This window comes from Aspergillus flavus, chromosome 4 (assembly GCF_009017415.1).
Source record: "Aspergillus flavus chromosome 4, complete sequence".
Lineage (NCBI taxonomy): Eukaryota > Fungi > Ascomycota > Eurotiomycetes > Eurotiales > Aspergillaceae > Aspergillus > Aspergillus flavus.
This window is the reverse complement of record NC_092405.1, coordinates 731,973-752,067: the sequence shown is the minus strand read 5'-3', so window position 1 is coordinate 752,067 and position 20,095 is coordinate 731,973. Positions and strand designations below refer to the sequence as shown.

The 20,095-nt window shown below is 47.7% G+C and overlaps 5 protein-coding genes across 5 annotated transcripts; 2 read left to right on the top strand and 3 right to left on the bottom strand.

Annotated features, from left to right (window-relative positions):
* Positions 1–56: 56 nt before the first annotated feature.
* Positions 57–1,832, bottom strand: F9C07_3438 (uncharacterized protein; the record flags this gene model as incomplete). Its single annotated transcript, XM_041286203.2, has 2 exons — positions 57–82; positions 464–1,832. The coding sequence occupies 2 exons, from the start codon at positions 1,830–1,832 to the stop codon at positions 57–59; spliced, it is 1,395 nt and encodes a 464-aa protein (XP_041145756.2).
* A 2,583-nt stretch (positions 1,833–4,415) lies between these two features.
* F9C07_2067622 (uncharacterized protein) lies at positions 4,416–6,098 on the bottom strand (the record flags this gene model as incomplete). The annotated part of the gene is made up of 1 exon (XM_041286202.1): positions 4,416–6,098. The coding sequence occupies one exon, from the start codon at positions 6,096–6,098 to the stop codon at positions 4,416–4,418; it is 1,683 nt and encodes a 560-aa protein (XP_041145755.1).
* Positions 6,099–6,732: 634 nt separating this feature from the next.
* Positions 6,733–11,159, bottom strand: F9C07_2106039 (FAD binding domain-containing protein; the record flags this gene model as incomplete). Its single annotated transcript, XM_041292591.2, has 11 exons — positions 6,733–6,799; positions 6,932–7,087; positions 7,192–7,229; positions 7,320–7,354; positions 7,712–7,763; positions 7,929–8,057; positions 8,113–8,563; positions 8,705–8,909; positions 9,138–10,095; positions 10,152–10,445; positions 10,509–11,159. The coding sequence occupies 11 exons, from the start codon at positions 11,157–11,159 to the stop codon at positions 6,733–6,735; spliced, it is 3,036 nt and encodes a 1,011-aa protein (XP_041145754.2).
* A 2,056-nt stretch (positions 11,160–13,215) lies between these two features.
* On the top strand, positions 13,216–18,247 carry F9C07_2202573 (DDHD domain-containing protein; the record flags this gene model as incomplete). The annotated part of the gene is made up of 5 exons (XM_041292609.2): positions 13,216–13,229; positions 13,282–13,855; positions 13,910–14,520; positions 16,177–16,252; positions 16,310–18,247. The coding sequence occupies 5 exons, from the start codon at positions 13,216–13,218 to the stop codon at positions 18,245–18,247; spliced, it is 3,213 nt and encodes a 1,070-aa protein (XP_041145751.2).
* A 422-nt stretch (positions 18,248–18,669) lies between these two features.
* Positions 18,670–20,028, top strand: F9C07_1498596 (uncharacterized protein). The gene is made up of 2 exons (XM_041292607.2): positions 18,670–19,202; positions 19,258–20,028. The coding sequence occupies exons 1-2, from the start codon at positions 19,092–19,094 to the stop codon at positions 19,927–19,929; spliced, it is 783 nt and encodes a 260-aa protein (XP_041145749.1). The 5' UTR covers positions 18,670–19,091; the 3' UTR covers positions 19,930–20,028.
* Positions 20,029–20,095: the final 67 nt, after the last annotated feature.

The following is a 20,095-nucleotide window of genomic DNA, read 5'->3' as shown; positions in this document are numbered from 1 at the left end:
AAACTCGGAGTTCTGCCAATAACTTCAAATGAGCATGTCTTGGTATCCATGCAATACTACCGAATCTCCTTAGGACGATGGGCTATTGTCGGTGACCATTCGAGCCAAGTCATATTCATTAAAGCCAGTCAAAAAATCCCATGCTCCAATAAACCAATGGTAGAGTTCATCGACAAGGTATGGGATATGTTATTATTCCGTAAGCTGAAAGGGACAATACGGTATAAAGATTCTCAAAGGACCATCAGACGTACAAGCTCTTTTTCATTCAGTGAAATAAGAAAGCTTAACAGGAACAAAAATAAGAAAGAAAAAGAAAAAGAAAAGATGAAAGGCTCAAAAACCAAGCCAAAGCATGTCTATCATATCTATCGGGTATTATGCAAACAAAAATGCAAGAAAGGCACTGTCTATCCGTCTATAAATAAGATCCAAATGCGGTGATGTCATCATGAAACCACACGGTCGCGGAGGAACAAGTCAATCCCAGCCTCAGCGCAGGCCGCCCGGAGTGGCTCGGCCATCTCGTATACTCGCGGCTTGATAATCTTCTGACCCCCGGTAGTAGCCGCACTCTCCTGGTACCCCGAGGCGTCTTCATCTTCCTCATCGTGGAAGAAACCCTCAATGTCTAAGCGTCGCAATCCAGAGAAGCGGGTCTGTCGTTTGTTGAGCACCATTTTCAGCTGCCCAATTAACATTCCCAGGGTGTTCTCCTTGCAACCTTCAATGTAGAGCGATTCCACCGATGGCGGCAAAATATCGGTAAGTACAGTAGAGGGCTCGGGTTGGTACCGGATATCGAGCAAGTTGGGTAGGCGAATGCGGATGTCTTTCAACGCGGTAAAATCTGCCAAGCTACCAAACCATTCGTCATGGGTTTCATTGACCCCGGCAATAGTAAATGGTAGATGGTTCCCGTAATTATCAAGCCAAAGGGTATGTAGGCTGTTCTTACTGCCTGCCAGCGACCGGTAAAAGGCCGATGGCTGGAAGCCCTCAGCAAGCAGGTGAGAATCAGAGTGCTGATACTTGAAAGACTTGAGTGAGGAGCATGAAGCAATCAAGTTCTCCATTCCTTGGGAACCGTTGCTGGAGTTGAGAGTAATCTCCGAGATTAGACAGGACCCAGCCACCAGGGCCTCGGCTGTTGATGTATGCCCATCTTCTTGTAGAGGGCTAGACTCAATCACCGAATCCGCTGAAAACATCCTCATTGATGGCAACTGGAAAAAGGGAAAGATCTGTGATGGCATATAGCTGCCTTTGGTATCCTCCTTAGAATCCTGATGGCCGAGAGACACCTCTTGCAACATGCTGAATGCGGGCTGCGCATCAAAGGGTTTCTCGCCCTTCATGACCCTTTGCATCATTCGGTCTAGGTATGCATTCTTATTCGGGTACACCAGTCGGAGCTGTCTCAGGTTATTCACCAAAGGCAAAAGGAGCGCTATCCAAGCCTCTTCAACGCCTTGGAGAAGATCCTGCTCCCATTTAACATATTCCTCGTGAGAATGGCTAATAGTCTCAGCCCATTTATTCAATGATGTCATATCTTGCTCGGACGGAGAGGTAGAAGAGAAGGGATGATGTTGTTGCCAATCATCAAAGTGTACACTCCACACTGACCGAGCCAGCTCGGGCTTATGGAGAATGGCATGCATAAAGGAGCGGGTCTGCGCACAACTCTTGAGCGTCGCAGACCTATAGACTAAACGCAGGAAGAGGTCATGGAAGCGTCGACATACAAAGACAAGGTTATATCGGTCTTGGTGGTCTTCAAGGAACTCCCCTACCAGGAGGAGGACATCATTGGAAAGCGGCAAAGACATGATCAAGGAACCGACAACCGCTACGATATGAAAGACAATGCAATGCAATTTGGAGAATGAGCAAGAATGGAACAATGGCAGTGGGCCAAGGGGTTTAAGAACCAACCGCAAGCAGCAACATGCCAAGATTAGAGTGAACTGATTTTTGCCTCATATTCCCCTTTTCGATTTTTCGCCGACAGCCCTACTAAGCCTCCCAAGCATCAGCGAGCAGATTCCGAAGCAGATCATTAGGAAGAGCGGGCCAATGGGGCCGAGAGAGCCACCACAGTGGGCGGAACTGGCGGAAGCCTTCAAAATCTTAATCGGAGATCGGTTGACTTGCTTCAATCCATGGTATCACCAAAATGAACCAGGGATAGACTGCATTTTAACACACCATCCGTTCAAATCGGATGGTGATTCGCTTCGGGTTGCTCATTGAGCCAAATCGATCCACTCAAATACATGGATGCTGATAGTGACGAAGGATTCCCGCATACAGTAGTTGATGGGGAATATGTCCTGCAAAGAAGGTCTAAAAAGGCAGATGGACCAATCCTTTGCGATGACCTGCAGCGGTGATGGTGGTGATCTGCCGTGGCAGTCTTGAAAACCCCAATTCTCCCAATATATCGCCACAGGAAAGTCGGTATGAGTTTCACTGTGGGGCCTTCCCTCCGCTACATGACTCCAAAGTGCGGGCAAGCGACGATTCTTATTTCGCGGCGTTCTAAATGGCGGTTGTAGTTCTCGCGATTTAGCCGTCCCGAACTCCACCCGTGCTTTATTGTAGGGAATGATACAGAGAACAACTCACCCATATGAAACACATATGAATACCGCCTTATAATCACGAACACTATAGCCGCGGCAACCTCGGAAAATTCGTTGAGATCAGCCGGCAGGGTAAGCGTAACCGAAATTGTCCTGAGGGAAGAATTGGGAATGTCTACCAGTAGGAGGTCCATTTAAAGAGATCAAACCACGTGCAACTCGTTATCAAAGGGATAATTTATCTCCTGTTGATACTAATACAATAACTACTATTGCAGCGGTGACTTTATCCAGACTCCAATCACTGCTTAATTGGGGCCTTTTTTTTATTCGCTTCTTCTTTTGCACTTTGGTTTTACTAAGTAACGTCCTTATTACGCTACTTGGATGCATTTATTCACCCTGTGTTAGCAACTGCACATGTCAAACATACCATATGCATCAAGCACTGCATTCGACGCAGGTTGACCTCATACAGCATCGGTTGACCCGACTAACATTACTATAGGAAAGCTAGGCGAGAAGGCATGACACTCCTGATTATCGTTAGGTAGTACGGAGTACGCACGAGCGCATTAATGAACCATTTTGGTCATCATTTTCAGTTGCCGTCGCCAAGTGAAGTGGATTAATGACTTCTTCAGGGCGCCAGCGCAAAGCAAACTTTGCTGTTGTGGAACCATTTCGTCGGCAGGCCTGCTTGTTCGGGCGGGAAAGTGGACTGGATTTTTTGCCATCGCAGTGGATCACCACGAGCTCGCACGCTGCAAAGGATGAATGGAATTCCGTGCTCCGGAGTTTCTGGAGTTTTGAACTTCTCGGGCATGTTCCACGGTGAATCCACTGTCAGAACCAGGCGGGTCCCTTTGAAGGTGGGCTGGAAGGGGTTTTGCTATTCACGAAGAAGAGCATTAACAATGGAGCGGTGAAAGATCAGAGTTGGTGATGGTGGGGTTGGTGCCTGAGAAATATGGAGTCGAAGATACATACCCACTCTTTCTCCGAGGGAGAATTTAGAGAGATCATCGTCAGTGAGGGGGATTGGCGGTGTTGGTCAAGACTTGGGATGGACAAAATCCCGTGCTCTTTTCGATTTCGGCTCAGCAGATCTCTGACGATATACAGAGTAGTACAATCAAAGAACCCCAGACCATTTTTCTTCCCCATCAGGGAGGTGGTCTGTTACATGGCACGTCGCACAGTAGAATGTTTGCCGGGCCACGCATATTATCCGAGTTAGTCCCATGCTTCTAGAATGTCTGTCTACCTTCTAGTGCCCGGGTGCAGAGCGTCTGGCCCTGGAGCAGATATTATGCCATACAACCATTGAGTTGAGACGTTCCTCGCCTCACAACATCACCCTTTGGCAACGCTGGTGCTGGTAGAGTTGTCTCGCTCTGTTCGGGAACAGGTGGCTTGGTGGGGCCGGTCAAGTAAGGTCGTGCTGAATCCCCATCATTCAGAAATTTTGCGAAAATATTAATAATGATCATAATGGTAAAATAAAAGAAAATATCCCCTTGTCAACGAAACGCCTTTCCCCGACCTACCCTGACCAGCCTCGGCAATCGCAGCTAATTCATAGTTATTAAGATAAAATTCAAGGGCATAGAGTAAAGGTGAAGCAAATACTAAGTAACAAAGGTGTGAAGGAAAGTGAAGAGATAAAGTTGGTAAGCTACAGAGTGAATATAGTCATGGAAAGATTGAAATTCAGAAGGGTTTGTCAACATAAATAATTTGGAAATAATCACAAATATCATAGAAGGCTAACACCAGGTCAAGTTACTATAATGAAGGAGCAAGCCTGCAGCTCCACCAAAGAAACTACTCAACCTGATCAGTGTCACTTCGGCGACAGTAACATGACGATTGGACTCGGACATCAGCTGTAGCTGCTGCAAGCTTCAGCTGCTGTTTTATAATGCGTGCCTCGGCAATGCGCCCAAGCTTCGTCAGGCATTCCTGATACCCGTGCAGCGACCACACGTTGTTCGGATGCTGCAGTGCACGAGGTAAGGTGTCATCTAGGCCCAGATCAGCACTATACACCGCCGACGCTTCTTCGACCCGCCCTTGTTCGAGTAGAAGAGCACCATAAGCATGCCGAGTTGGCTGCATCCATCCCCAGGGTTCATCGTAAGGAAGACCATCGTCTAGGGTTATTGATCGTCTTAGATGACTAAAAGCAGCATCAAAATTGCCCTGGCGGTACTCCAGCTCTCCATCAAGCATTGCCTCTGCAATTGCTAGTATGTCAATGCATTTGTTGTTGAACAGCATGCGGGTGGGCACAACACGCTTTAAGGCTTTATGGAAGAGTTCTCGTTCCTTATATGCCTGGCCAACCTGTCCCGTTGCAGCGAACGCAACGCCTTTGCCGTAGTGAATCATTGCGGTTGTCACACAATACAGCTTCTCGTCTAGTGGAATGTCAAGGTGCATGATATCTTGCCACCGACCGAACCGGATCAAGACATGCACCTTCATTGCCAAGAACCCTTCAAGCCAATCGGCCATAGGCGGCGACTCGCGACGTAGAAGCTCATCTGGTATGGATGCCTCCAGCTCTTGGGCAGTATCTAGGGCAACCCTTGACTGCCCCGCGAACATAGCAGCATAGATTCTAAAATGATAGTCATGAGACCGGTAAAGGGTATAGAAGTTAACAGCTCCTGCACGAGCAAGGAACTTCTTATCTGCTCGGATCGCTTCAGAGTTGGATGCAATTGCCTTCCGATAATCACCACATAGGATATCCAAATGAGTAGGCATGTGATTGAGATGACCTGCATCTGGCACCAGTCCACGTAGGTTGTCCGCAGCCAGAAGAGCCGTTTCGGGTGCGCCCGACATCTCCATCAGATGGATGTACATGTGCAACAGGCCAGGGTGACGGAGAGCTCCGTCCTGTGTTAACGCTCGTTCAAGCACCGTCTTGATCTCAAGGGTGCGTGCGGTTGGTGCCGGCTGACCAGTCTGCAGAACCCACAGCTCCCATGGTGTCAGGTTCATCAACGAATCTGCATACAATGTTGCGACGTCTAGGTCATCTGGGAATCTTTGATATACTAATCCCATAGCATCGGCGTATCCCTGGTTCCAAGGGGAGCAATCCCCTAGTGGCTGATCCTGCGGGTATCGTTTTTGGACGGCTTCTATGAGTGCCGATTCTACGGGCCTCGCCGTAATTCCGTGTTTTCTGGCATTTTCTGCTGCTCGATGAGTGCGCTGTACTGTCATTTCCAATTCCCGTTGGTCGAAGAATTGCCATGGCTTGTTGTAGTTGGGGCCTAGGGCATATGAAAGCCCCCAGTACGCCATAGCACAAGTGGGATCATACTCAATGGCTTTCTCGAAACAGTGAACTGCCTCCTCATGATTGAAAGCATATGTCCAGATGAGTCCTCGATCAAACCAGGTCTGAGCCTCGGAGCTGGCGGTGGTCACCGGCCGGTGGAACGACCCGAGATTGTAGTAGTCATCTGGATTTTGGCTATGGCTGTTCATGATCAGTGATCGAATGAGTAGTAAATCAACCAATTAACAGGGTGTTGGTATCACTTCCGTCAGATGTTGTTTGGCAGAAGGACGGACAATAAGCCATGGGGACTTCTATAAGGTGGGGTAATATTATTCGTCCGGCAAAATCACGATAGCACTGCCCATGAGCAGAATTACTTATTGTCTCGATACAGTCAATGTATCCCACAAAAACTTTGGGTTGATTTCCACTGCTCCTTTAACTTGGTTGGTCTAGGTGGTTATATACTTCAACACATTAAAACATTTTATTATCGCATGCTTCGCAAACAGCACGACATTGCCATTATTTGATGATTGAGCGCCAGCGATAAAGAGGACTTTTTTGTTCCTTAGATCGCAAATTCAAGGCTCTTCACCGTTTGCAGATTGAATTGCCATGTCACCCAAAAAAATTGTATTTAGAAGCCATCATTGAAAACGCCTCGTGCCAGAAACAAGAAGATAGACAGAGCCTGTGATGGCCAGTTCTCAAAGCTCATTTAACAATTCTCCTTCATCCATATCCTCACCGACGTATCTTTCCCAAGGAGACACAAGCTGGTATATGCATTTCGCCCTCGCATGGTGTTTCGTGAACGACGTCTGGTCGAACCTTTCTCTACCGCAGCCCCAGATCCGTCATTTCGACGTTGTCTGCCGATCCCATCCAGAGAATGTTGTTACACCTGTGTGAAGCCGGAGGTCAGCGAAAGCTTCTTTACCATTGTGAATTTTGAAACCAAAGCAGAATCGGCCCCCAAGCGGAGAACCACCCATCCGCCAGGCTTCAACCATGCCAGACCAATAAGTAAACATACCTAATAAGCACAAGTCCAAGAGTTCCTGTGTTCTTTCCATCAATGAACTCTTCCGTGTCCCGCAACAGCACGTTCATGTATGAGTCGATGCTCTCCAGCTTGCCCTTGTACTCGGTCTGGCCCCACTTAAGACGAATGACCATCTCCGTACCGACCCTATATATCATCTGTTAGATAGGCAATACTCGCGGCGTCTGGGTTAGGCGGAAGAAAAGCTCAATGCGACCGAAAGAGTGCGATGGGATAATAGTAACGCGTACCTAGTTTGCAAGAAAGGGCGGGGGTTGACTGGTTGGAACTACAAACGAAGTCAGCATAAGTTCAAAGTCCCTGTGCTGGCAAGCCATGTTGGACTTGAATCGTAAAAGAGCAAGTACTAGATACTGACACTCATGGTTATGCTTGTCTGGTCGGGGTCCGCGACTGAACGGTTCTGAAGAGAGCGTAACCCGTTTGACGATATCGCGTCGATTCGACGAGAGGGTAATCAACCAGCTGAATCAAAAACTTGGTCCAGCGTCGAAGTGCTGTTTGTGCTGGTCGCGTGTTGAGCTAGTTAAAGGATTATCGCGGTCGCCAACTCTCGACAGGCGGATGCGGATTGAAGGTTCCTTGCCAGCGAAAATGCAGTATTGCCGGTCTTGAAGCAGCCAATAACAATATGCTCCTTGTCACCGCCTTTATCCATAAACAGGAAGCTTAAATACATTCAAGTAAAAATTGCACTCCTCAATATTGCCATTCATAGATCTTTCCTGGCTCCTTATTCATGACGCTTACGGCTGACATCTTTCGTTAAGTAATTTTCCTCATGTTGCCCGAAGATATCACACTGCAGAAGGGATAGCATGAAGATATTACTAGATATTTCTAGCCACAATCAACAGGCAATTTCAACAGAAAAGATAATTAGAGAAGTTAGAATGCTATTGTAGACCATGCCGTCATCAATGGTGCGGTATTTCCAGTAAAATGAGACCTCTCAACCTCTTCCCACCTCCCAGGTGATTTCCTTAATGGCGACTTCATCTCCAGCTTTCTCATCATAGTCATACCACTCGCCCTCAGACAGGTCGATGGCCGTAAAGGGAGTGGAAGACTCGGTGCCCTTCGCCTGCCATTCGCCCTAGTAGCCTATTAGAATCACATCCAATCGCTTGCAATGAGAAGGCGCAACTCACATCAGCTTTAAAATCGGTAAATTCAAGACCGCGGCAGTCAATGTCGATCACTTTCCGGCCCTTGCGCTTCTCGTCCGCTTCGTACACATTGGGACCTGCGACAATAGAAGCGGAATGGGTTTTCTGGTCACACTTGTTAGCTGCAGGCAGGGCGAGGCGTGTGGGGAATGATCGAACTGACTTGGCAAAGCTTGCATTTCCAGACAAAGTTCGCCTCTCCGCGGCTTCCAGGGATTTCATGTTGCTCCTGTATGATTTGTACTTAGCTTGAGTCAAAGTGATTTTCAGGAATTGTTCCAACGGCCGAGGACAGGAGATTCGCCAGACATGACTTACAAAACGGTTGAAGCTGACCCAGTTTGGGTGTGTCTCCCGACAGGACGTGCATTGCACCTTGAAAGTGTAGTAGTAGGGATCCTCAGGAGTATCTTGAGGGCGAAGGTCGGTGACTCTATACTAAGGTGAGCTACAGCCATGATTGTATTATATATGGTGAGATGCGGGGAAGCTATGCAAATATTGAATACAGACTGAGTAGAATCAAAAAGTGGAGTTATTCATAAATTTGAAACCACGATTAGAACACACTTACCCTGTGAGTTCAGCTGAAAGGACTAGAGAAAGCATCTTGTTGTCTGGCTGTTGGTACAGTTTGCAACTGCGAGTGCTGTTGATGAAGATCTTGATAATTAATCTGTGCGGGGAATGACTTCCGCAAAGAGAAATAATTATGTAGTCACGGTGAGCGTCTTCCGCGCACACACCACCAGGAACGTGCACCCATAACAATGACAGTTCTTGTTACACAACTAACAATACAGAGCATTATCTGAATTATGGTCAAAACTTGAGTTAATGTTCTAAAGGGAATTCTTCTATTGCAGGTATATATACAACGAACGCCAAGAATGCGGGTCATACATAAGTGCTCAGGCTAGACCCAGCCAATATGACAGAAAGAAAAAACAAGGTGCTATGTACATCAAAAGGCTACAGAATAGACAGGTTCATCGTGAATCAAAGACGGCTTTGCTGTTGGTCCTGGCCCAACGGCTTGGTTGAGAAAGCGTTAAAGTAGGCGTTCAGGGCATCCGCGGTGCCGCTGCCTTCGACCAACTGCACGGTACAGGCAACATGGCTGTCTGGGCGGCAGACAACCACACCTCCCTTCTCGGGGTCAAAGCCAAGCTTCTCGTGTGCGGCGAACTTGGCATTAGGGACTCTCACGTCGGGGATGTCGTCCGCATAGATGTGGTGGTGGTAATCGCGGAGAATCTGGGGCACAGCCTCCATGTCAACCTGGTTCTTCTGCGCAGCGTACACCAGGCAGAGGGTGAAGAGCTTGGAGTGAGGCTGGTGACGCTCAAAGAATGAAACATCAGCAATATCGGGTCTGCGGTAGACCGACAGGAACGAGCGCTCCTTTTCCAGGTTTGCCGCAAGGTCTGTGATGGCCTTCTTTGTCTTCTCCTGTTTACCTGCGAAGATAAAGATACGGAATGCACCATTGGCTGGCACCTCTTGCTCCAAATGCACAAAGTTGGCATCTGCCAGTCGAGTAACTGTCGACGGCGTGAAAGCGCGTCCGGCGGCCAGTCTCACGCCGGGAACTTCGAACAGAGACGACTTGGCCGGGTGGCTAGAATCCCAGTTAAAGATGTTGGGCTTGTAGGCAACACCGTAACCGCTGGTAAATTCGCATGATGATTTGAAGGTCTTAACAAACTCATCCTCCTCTTCACCGCCAGACGCAACGGTGGCATGGCTAGCAGAGCCAACCTCTCCAGCAGTGGGACGACGCTTGGAGAACAGCGAAGCGTATTTCGCATCAAAGTTCAACAAAGTCTCTGCAATGTCCTTGCGCTCAGTCTCGTAAGTGCTCAAAATGGAGCGATCGGCGAGTCCAGATTCGACAGCATGGAGCTTCCAAGCCATGTTCAAAGCGTCGTGGAATGCAGTGTTCATACCCTGGCCGGCCTTGGGCTAAAGGAGAGTTAGCTCGAAGAAGAAACGTATTGTTAGAAATTGGCTTGACATACGCTGTGGGTGTGGCAGGCATCACCGCCCATGAAGACTCGTTCGTCCAGGGTATATTTCTCGGAGATACCCTGCCCAATAGGGTAGACAGAGTACCACTCTACGCGATCCCATTCAACCCAGTATGGCTTCAGAATCTTCTTCGCAACCTCTTGGACTTCCTCCGCAGTCGCCGTCTTTCTTGGGTTGAAGTCGGGGTCCGAGGATGAAGCAATCTGGACATACAGACGGACCATGTTGTCCTCACGGGGAATCACCATGATCGAACCAGCGTCGGAGTGGATTGTGCACTTGGTCTGTTTTATACGCAAAATTCGTCAGTGTTTGATCAGTTGAGTCATGGACATTCGTTTTCTCACCTCAATATCAGGGAAGTTTGTCCTCACAACACCGTCCATAACACCCCACACATAAGAGATAGGATCCTTGTGATGGATCTGGATACCAAGCTGCTGTCTGACAAAACTCCGGGCTCCTTCACCGCTAAAGAGGTACTTAGAGCGAACTGTTTGGATGACGTTGGTGTCAAGGCACTTCAGCTGCACCTCGACGGGGTATGTCTCGTCCAAGCCATCATTCTTGAATCCGGTAATAGTCCAGGGTCTCTCGACTGTGGTACCGGCCTTTTCAATCTCGTCCAAAAATACCCGCTCGATCTTTCCCTGGTGAACAAGGGTTGTGAAAGGATATCTGGTGTCGATGAAACGTGGGCAACTAGGCCAACTGCCAGTGCGATGGATACCTTGTTCGCCGGGGAGAGGATCCCAGAATGCGACATCGTAAACCTTAGCGGGCTTGTAGGCCATGATCTGGCGCTTCAGGCCGAGGTTACGGAGAATCTCAGTGGAACGAGGCTGGATACCATCGGCGCGACCTGTGGCAGTGGGAACTGGCCGGTTGTCGATGTGCTTAACCTTGTAACCCCATCGTGACATACACAGGGACAAAAGAATACCAACAGGGCCTGCGCCCACGATGACAATATCGTATTTCTCTTGCGTTTGAGCCATATCGGCGGCAAAATGCGAAAATTAAGCTTTTGATTGCTTTGGTATTCGCGACTGTGGGGATGAGGATCGACAAATGACAGTATGAGGTAAGAGTTATGAAATGTAGGACAGGTTAAACCATCACCAACATGAATAGTTAAAGTTGAAGTGAAAGTGTTACAAGGAGAAGAAGTGAATTTCAAAGGGTGAAGCGCTCATTTATAAATAATGAGGGCTTGTTGTAGGGATCCCGGTGAGCAGTATCGAAGCCTGCCACGGAGAACCACAACGGCATTCATTTTCGGTTGGATCGACGGGAGAAACCATACATGGTTGCTTAAGTTGGGGTATCAGGTAATGAATTGCAGTAGGGGAGGGTCCTGGGCTAGTCAGCAATAGGGAATAACGGTATGTCATTGGGGGGAAGCACGACTGAGCGTGTGGGGAAACCTTGAACGTCAGTGCCGTCGTTCGTTCCGAGAGTCTGGAGTCCCTGCGGAAGCGAAAGTCGGCATGTGGAGTATGTACACGTGACATACAGCATCGGCAGAATCGCCGGGATTTCTGCGCCGATTCTGCCGCCTGTCATTGGTGAATGAACATGCCGATGCTTTTGCCTTTCAATTTAATTGATGGGGCTCCAGTGTACGGACTATGGATGGGGAACATGGAGACAGGCACGGCGATTGTGGGAGGCAGATGCATCAGTAACACTAATCAGTGAACCAATTTGAGTGTTCATGCTTTACAGGCTCGCTTACAATACTAATTCCCCCATGACTGAGGTTAGTCCTGATTTTCACCATCCAATCGACGATCACTAGTACTAACGCTCACTCCTACTTGCAAAACCTCGAAACTACCGTGTTTACGATCCAGGGTAGTTTTTTTGAATCCCACTTTTACCGTCATGATTCCCTTGGCTACTCCGGAATCAAGTATGTCGAGTTTCTTAGGTGAAGTCCCCAATTGGCCAAATAGCAATACTCTTCGCTATCCATTCCAAGAACGGTGGTCTTCGGGAATGAAGTCTACAACATTTGGCGGGGGGCCAGCAAAGTCTCAGTGCTTGTCTCTAGATTTTTTCAACAACCCTTGAGCCATGGACATTACCTAGGATAGTAATGGAGCCTAGTCAAAGTAGAACGAACAACTCGGATGCTTCCATTGCGGCTGGGGCGACTTTCTTCTCAGAAATTGAAAATATATCATTCTGGCCAATAAATGATTGTGATATGATAATACTAGTGCCCGTGTACTCTAAACTAAATCGGCAATTCCCACGGCATGCCGAGCGGACCGGACAAGTGACAAGCATGCAACCTCCTCTTAGATCATCTACTAGGACGTACAACACAAAAAAAGAAATAAAAATATCTATCGAGAGTGTGGACCTTTCACCTCAATGACGGAGGTAATACAAAGCACGCTTTACTTATTTTCATGGCGACAAGGCTTTGACGAGGATTGGAGCATGGGCTATGATTGTCCACGAATCGCTGTACAATGCAGTATGGAATGCGAGTCAGGGTTAGAGTGAGCGAGGGAAGGTAGTTGCGCATACTCTTAACATAAAAGTCTAGTGTTGGTGTGTGTTCTTGTTTGTATTAGGAAGGGTCGTATATAGATGGGGCTTGAAACACAATAATAATAGCCACTCAATTATGCAGTCACAGGCACAATCAAAATGGTCTTATTGTGACTGTGAATACACCACCCATCATGAAACTTGCTATTGTTGTCAATATAGGACTATTGATTAGTACAGGAACACTTCCCTCATTGTACAATAGGATATTCTATTGCTACTAGTAGCCACTATAGACCCAATCTAGCCTGTCCTTGCTGACAATACAAGGCCTTTGAAGGCTTCAATAATAACAAATAGTTGGCGGGCACAGATCTCCGAAGCTCATCAATTAAATATGGTTTATTTTGTCAAACTTCGGATATGGATTCTACCTTGGCTTTTAACTTCATGCCATCTCTATACTCTTCCTTACCACAGGAAAGACATCAACAGCCTCTTCATTCTGTCCAGATTGCGATGAAATTATCTTCGTTGGAAATCCCCATCATGCTTAGTCCAGCGTAAGCAATTGGAAACCTCAACCGACACGATTTGAGATACTGACTGCTGCAGCCAAATGCTTCCCTATGAGGATGTCGCGAAACTCAATCCTTTCTATGAGGAATATAGATCTTTCTGGAACATGTCACCCGAGATGGGAGACACCACTCTCCCTTCAGATACATCAACAAACTCTTCACAGTCAATTGGTTCCGGGTCAGAATCTGATCAATCTCTCTACTACCCAGAAATCTCGTCGCTATCTCCGGTACGTAATTTTCAGCCATTTTCTGTTGGTGTCCCTGCGACAGAAAGACTTCGCGTGGCTGTTCATGACGGATATGAATATACACCAACCTACAACACACACCCAGAGGCCATGGCCAGCCAGGCCGCAATCTTGGAGTATGATAATCCTCGCAAGCATCCCTTGTCACCCGTGGAGGAACACATTAACATCTGCAAGCGTGAGTCGTCCGAACTCGACCACATCGACAGCTCGCTTGGCCAGACACGGTCTTCGCACAAAAGGCTTTTCGGGAGAAACGGTTGGCTCGGGGGAACAGCAGACTTAGGAAACCTGTCGAGTGAGAAACACAGATCAAAGAGCCTCAAAGATCTGCGAAAAAAGATAGTGGATGGATTTGTAGGTCTCTTTGCCAACCAAACGACCGTGTTTCGTGTACTCATGTTAGATTAGACAGAAGGCATGGCGAAGGCTTCCCTTACAATCATTCATGAACCCCGCGGCATGAAAGATGACCTACCACAACCGAGTATTCCTATCTCACTGAATCCTTCAATACAAGCGACGCTGTATTCAGAACTGGAGGTCACGATTTGTGTCAATGCAAATGCATTTCTCGTCGAACAATATCATGAAGGTCGGCTTCCAGGAGAATCGGTTAGAAGAATCAATGACTACTGGGGATCCAAGAACAGGCCATCAGTCGTCGAGTTCCAATTTGATCAAGCCACTCAACATCGCTTAATCTCGGAAAACAAAAGGTTCTTGAGATTCCATGGAGAGAGTTCGACGAATCCCGTTCTTCTCAACTCCAACCTCCGTAACTGGAAAGCAATTGTTAAGGAAATGAGCATTCGCACTTTTTGTACCCCTGACAGTGTGATCCGCAAGCATATGCACGATGTGTATAAGCTCCTCGACATGCTGGGAGCTCCCATTGCTGCTTTAGTTGTCTGTCAGAAACTCCACATGCGAGTACTGTCCTTAATGGTGAAGAAATGTGATATGCCGACCGACAGTGGTAGCAACCCAGTTTCCGGTCAAAGCATTGGCCCCACGCAAAGGTAAGTTTAGGTGCCGGTGCTAGTTACTAGGTGGAGCGTGGAGCTAGAGACCAAAAGACTTCACGGCCACTCATGTAATTCAGATTATTGCTTAGTTCTGTACCTGTTTTTCTTCCTTTTGTTGACCTTGCAGCTTGTTTTCAGCTTTGTTCTTCTTGAGGGTGCTCTTCTTTCTCCACATTGTATCGGATTTCGGTCGTTCACTTAGCGCCACCGTCATGTAGTCGCTTATTGATAAAAAATAACAATGATATTTCTTCCTCGAATGCAAGGTCACTCTACACCAAACCCAGGGGCTGTTGGGAGTAGTGCTCCCAAGACTGCAGACGACGTGTCTTTTGTTTCTGATTTTTTGGGCCAACAAATTCCCGCGGGAAGCCAAGGCACGTGGGACGACGTCATAGGCTCAGACGCGGACCACGAGCAAAAAAAGACACTGTTGGCCAAACATACACGCCTGTCGACCCTTACCTGCAAGAAGACCGCGATCTGGACCTCAAGCGATGCTTGCCTCACCGTTGTCACTGCTGTTCTTATAGTCTATCCTCCCTAGCCCGCACGCTAAGCTATCCAGAAGCTATCGTTTATCCCGATCCTCCCTTGCTGACAGACAACGTTACAGACCGCTAATCACTGCGTGTTTCAGCGATGCTAGTTTTATGCCGATAAATTTAATTCCGCGCTCCTTTTTTTCTTCGGAGATACCTGATAACAAGTGTATTCGGTATTTCACGAAGTGCCCACAATGACGGGCCCGATCCATACTTACGGCCCGACATGTCTTCTGGCAAATGACGATCCTGATCCTTCTTCCTGGCATTCGTTAAACGAGCCACCGAAAGTTCGCCCTCAGTTTTTCTACGTCTCCTCATTACCTATTGATGATCCATTGACCGCTTTACCTCCGCCATCCAGCAACCAAGGGCCTGGTAATGAAAGAGCTCCACCTCAACCATTCTCGGTCAAAGATAATGTCGCACTCGAGGAGTCCTGGTTATCTTTGTTACGCACTACGAAGTCTGAACTAGCGGCGAGAAAACATTCGCGTGCGGACTCTTCATCCGTCCGAAACGGGGGAATCGCGGTACCTGGGAAGGAGTTCCTATTTGACACAAGTTGCAAGAGGCAATCGGGAAGCCATGGAGATAAGAGCTGGACTGGGAGTCACAAAAGTTACCCGAGTGGTCCTGGCAGCGTTCTAGGCGATGAGACATATCGCAGCCCAGAGGCAAGCGTCAAGGATTCCGGAGACAAATCTCGTTCAGGTCGCGGCATGGGTGAAAGCGATAGATCGGGCATTCTTAGCTATCGCAAGAGAGAGTCATCCCCGAGAGGTAATGGCAAGTCCACCAGACGCAGGACTGTTGGATCTCAGCAGAGCGAAGGTGCAGCTTCTGAGAGTGTAGAAAGCACAAGCTGGCGTGGCTTCCCCTCTCGTGGCGGCACCATCAGTGGCTCGCCATTTGCAAGGGCCCCTCTAAGCCAATCTGAAAGCGTATTTGGGCGCTCACTCGAGTCCACTTCTTCAAAAGATGGAGATCAAGTGCATCGAGCTGACCACCAAGCCACTACATCTAGCCATGCCACACAGAAGCCGTCGGGCTTGAGGACAAGTGTATATCAAGGACACACTTCAGATGGCTCTGACAATTCTAGTGATAACCAGGAAGTTCAGTTGAAGATTCCTGTAGGTGTATCGCGGCTCCATCTAGTTGAATTACCTAATTTGAAGGTAAGTTTTCTGTGTTTGATGTCCCTTTTGTCGGAAGTCTAGCGTTAAACTTGGTAGATGAAACCTATATACTGGAGTCCTCTACATGATATCTCAAGCGTGCTTCGTGCGACATGGTTCTACAAGAATACCATGCTGCCTGTGGAAACGGAGCTTGCCAATAAACTCGAAGATGGCTACGTATATCTGAAACCCTGGTCCGAGACATGGCAAGATGAGCTCAATAGCTGCGTGGAGAACGGTGCAGACGCCGAAATGAAAATTGTACACAGGTTATGGCCGAAAGATGATACGAAGCGTCTCAGTTCAATCACTCTAATGCGTGATCAAGAAACTCCAAGTCCTGTTCTGGGCGGACCTGAGAGACTTGCAACCCCTAGTCCGGCTATCGCCTCTCTTGATGAGAGCCACGCTGCTGGTGGACCAGCTGCACATTCAGAAGCTGTGAAGCAATACATCAACTCTAGTGTGATTTATGTTGATGGCAGAGATGCGCAGATTCTGCGACCCAGCTTATTACCGTCGGTATCAAGAGGAAGAAGACCACTGAGTGCAATTCGTAAAGGGCGGCAAATTGGCATACCGGTTATTCGTGGCTTCAATCGACGATTATGGGACCAGCTACATCCATCCAAGCCTAATCCGGTTGATGTCAGGAACTACCTCCGAAGTACTCAGTCCCGCACTGTGTCCACAGCGAGTGGTGGCAGACAGATTTGCTATGCTTGTGCCATAGAAGAGATGCGTCCCGCACCGACTGATCTAGTACTTGTCATCCATGGCATAGGTCAGAAACTGTCGGAACGTATGGAGAGCTTCCATTTCACACATGCTATTAACGCCTTTCGCAGGAACATAAATATGGAATTGAACAGTGAGCCGGTGTGGCCACATGTACGCCAGGGTCATGGAGGTATCATGATCCTTCCTGTCAATTGGCGGTCGACTTTGTCCTTAGAGGACGCCAATTTCGACTCCCAGGGCGTCGAGGATCCAATCAGCAACAAGTTCACCCTACATGACATCACCCCGGAAACGATACCTGCCGTTAGGTCTTTGATAAGTGATGTCATGTTAGATATTCCTTATTACATGTCGCATCATAAGCCGAAAATGATCCAGGCAGTTGTCAAAGAAGCCAACCGTATCTTTCGGTTATGGTGTAAGAACAACCCTGGTTTTCAACAGAATGGCCGCGTGCATTTACTTGCCCACTCCCTCGGAAGTGCAATGGCATTAGATATACTCAGCCATCAGCCCACACATGTACCCGATATTGATTTCTCCAAGACCAGTATTCCTGGAGACATCTTCGAGTTTGACACGAAGGATTTGTTCATTTGTGGAAGTCCAGCTGGATTCTTCTTACTGCTCAACAAAGCGAATCTTCTGCCGCGGCGCGGAAGGGAGAAGCCTGGCTGTGAAGGTGATGATCTAGTGCGTGGTGTGGCAGGAGAAGAAGGCACATATGGATGTTTGGCTGTGGATAACCTCTACAACATTATGCACACGACTGACCCAGTCGCATACCGTGTTAATGCCGCCGTCGACAGCGACCTAGCCAACTCACTTAAAGTAACTTCTATCCCCAGCACATCAGCATCATTCTGGAAGTCATTCGGTAGCGTTTTTCGCTGGAGTTCAGCTCCATCTATGATGGCCGCCGCTAATGTAGCACCATCTCGTCCTGCCGTCATTTCGAAACTACCCTCTAATGTCGAGCTTGAAACCCACGATTTCACCCGCGAAGAGATCGCAGAAAAGCGTATGTTCCTTCTCAATGACAATGGCCAAATAGACTACTACCTTTCCGGTGGTGGCGGACCCTTAAACATCCAGTACTTGAATATGTTGAGTGCGCATAGCAGCTACTGGACCCTCTCAGATTTCGTGCGATTCCTTGTAATAGAGATCGCTCGCAAGCAAGGTAAAGATCATACCATTCCTGCGTTCCGGGCTGAGAAGAAGAAGAACTGGAAAGTCCACAAGGGTTGATCATTGTAGATGGCCTTCGTACTAATCTTGCTGCTCCTTCTATCTGTTCGCATATTTATAGCGGTCGAGGTGTTATTCGGTGTGGTGTCCTGTTCGGAAGCGTGGGATAGACATGGATCGTTTCTATTTTCCTCCTTTCACAGATGATGTGCTCATCATACCTTCGGGGAGTTTTTCGGTTGTTAAGTTATGATCTGGGATAGCTATGCTGGATACCTTTGTCTTCTATCCAAATTGACGTAAGAATACATACAATCATGGAACAATTTCGAGCTTCATGGGTGTATTACTACAAGTTATATTGACCATGATAATTTTGATACCATGAGTCCAGGATGCTTTCCGGCCATCCTGGCACAAGGACATACCGATGACGGGGACATATATATACAGGTGGTTAGCATCATAATGCAAAGACTTCTGTACGCCTTTCTGCTCCCCATCAGTCAAGGATTGGTTTCTATTGGTTCTGGAGTTTCAGCCTGGGAAGTGAAGAATGATAAGGCGTACGGCTGGACAGGTTCTGCCGCAATAATATACAGGTGATATCAGGTTGGGCACTGGATGTCACATGGAGCGATACTTGTTTTCTGGCGCATCATGGGCTTTGGAACCTAGAGCATATCCAATAATAAACACTGGAGGTGTGGCTCATTTTTTGGAAACCTGTTTTCTAAAACTCTACATCTTACTCTTATAAGTCCTGCAATGTTAGGCCTTTCTTTACCAGGCCCTAAAGGATAGGCGTGGTATTTACCGTCACGTAGACTTGTTTATATTCTCATCATACACCTCCATTTTCTCAATAAGCAATGATGGCCCACCAGCCCGAACCTTTCTCTACATGGAACGAGAAATCGACTTCTCCCATATACTCAACGGCGATGGAGGAAAACTTATAAAAGAATATGCCAACCTAGATCCCGAAGAATTAGAGAAACACGTGAAACACATTGTACGTATTTCATCCATATCCAAAGAAAAGCCAATATAGTTGCTGACGACAAAAGGCCCATCAAGCCTGGGCCATCTCGAAGTACCCCTGTTTCCGACACTATGAGTTTCTCTATTCCGCCCTATCCCATTCTCTCCTGTACGAGCAAATCCTAGCTCAAACCCGAGCAGGAAACCTCTTTCTAGACCTAGGTTGCGGCCTAGGACAAGACATTAGACGTTTAGTACAAGACGGCGCTCCATCAGCAAATCTCATCGGATTGGACTCGACAGAAGAATTTATCAACCTGGGGTTCGAGCTGTTCGATGACAGATCCAGGCTAGGGTGCACGTTTATAGTTCAAGATTTCTTCGAGGACACCCCGCAACTTGATAACTTGGTTGGCCGCGTTAAAGTGATCAATTCCAGCTATTTCATGCACTTGTTTGATTGGGATACGCAGCTACGTGTTGCGAAGCGTATGATGAGGTTAGCTTTCCAGGAGAAGGGGGCGCTCATTACTGGTTTTAATTTTGGAAGCCATTCGCCTCGGGATTGGGATATGGTTCCTCCAGGCCTTCCTCCACAATATTTGCATGATCAGAGGAGTTTGGCTAGTTTATGGGGCTTGGCTGCGAGGGAGACCAGAATGAGCTGGAGTTTTCGATCTGTTGTAGAATACGATGAGAACTGTAGCATCCTTGATCCTGAGGGATGTCGACTGGGGTGGGTGGCGGAACTGGTGTGAAGGGGATCCATGAGATTCTGCGTTTAGTGTCTAGCATTCATGAGTGCTTTTTCGAAAGTCCTTTTACTGAAAAGCGATGGGGTAATAATATTTGAGAGTACATTTACTGGGAATAAATTCGGGATAGCATGGTTTCACCGGTTGCTGGGAGATGACATTCTGTGAC

Bases quoted from the DNA above. Each gene is read 5' to 3' on its own strand.
- F9C07_1498596 (XM_041292607.2), top strand. From the start codon at position 19,092: ATGGAACGAGAAATCGACTTCTCCCATATACTCAACGGCGATGGAGGA. The intron at 19,203-19,257 runs GTACGTATTTCA...TGACGACAAAAG, and splicing joins AGAAACACGTGAAACACATT to GCCCATCAAGCCTGGGCCAT.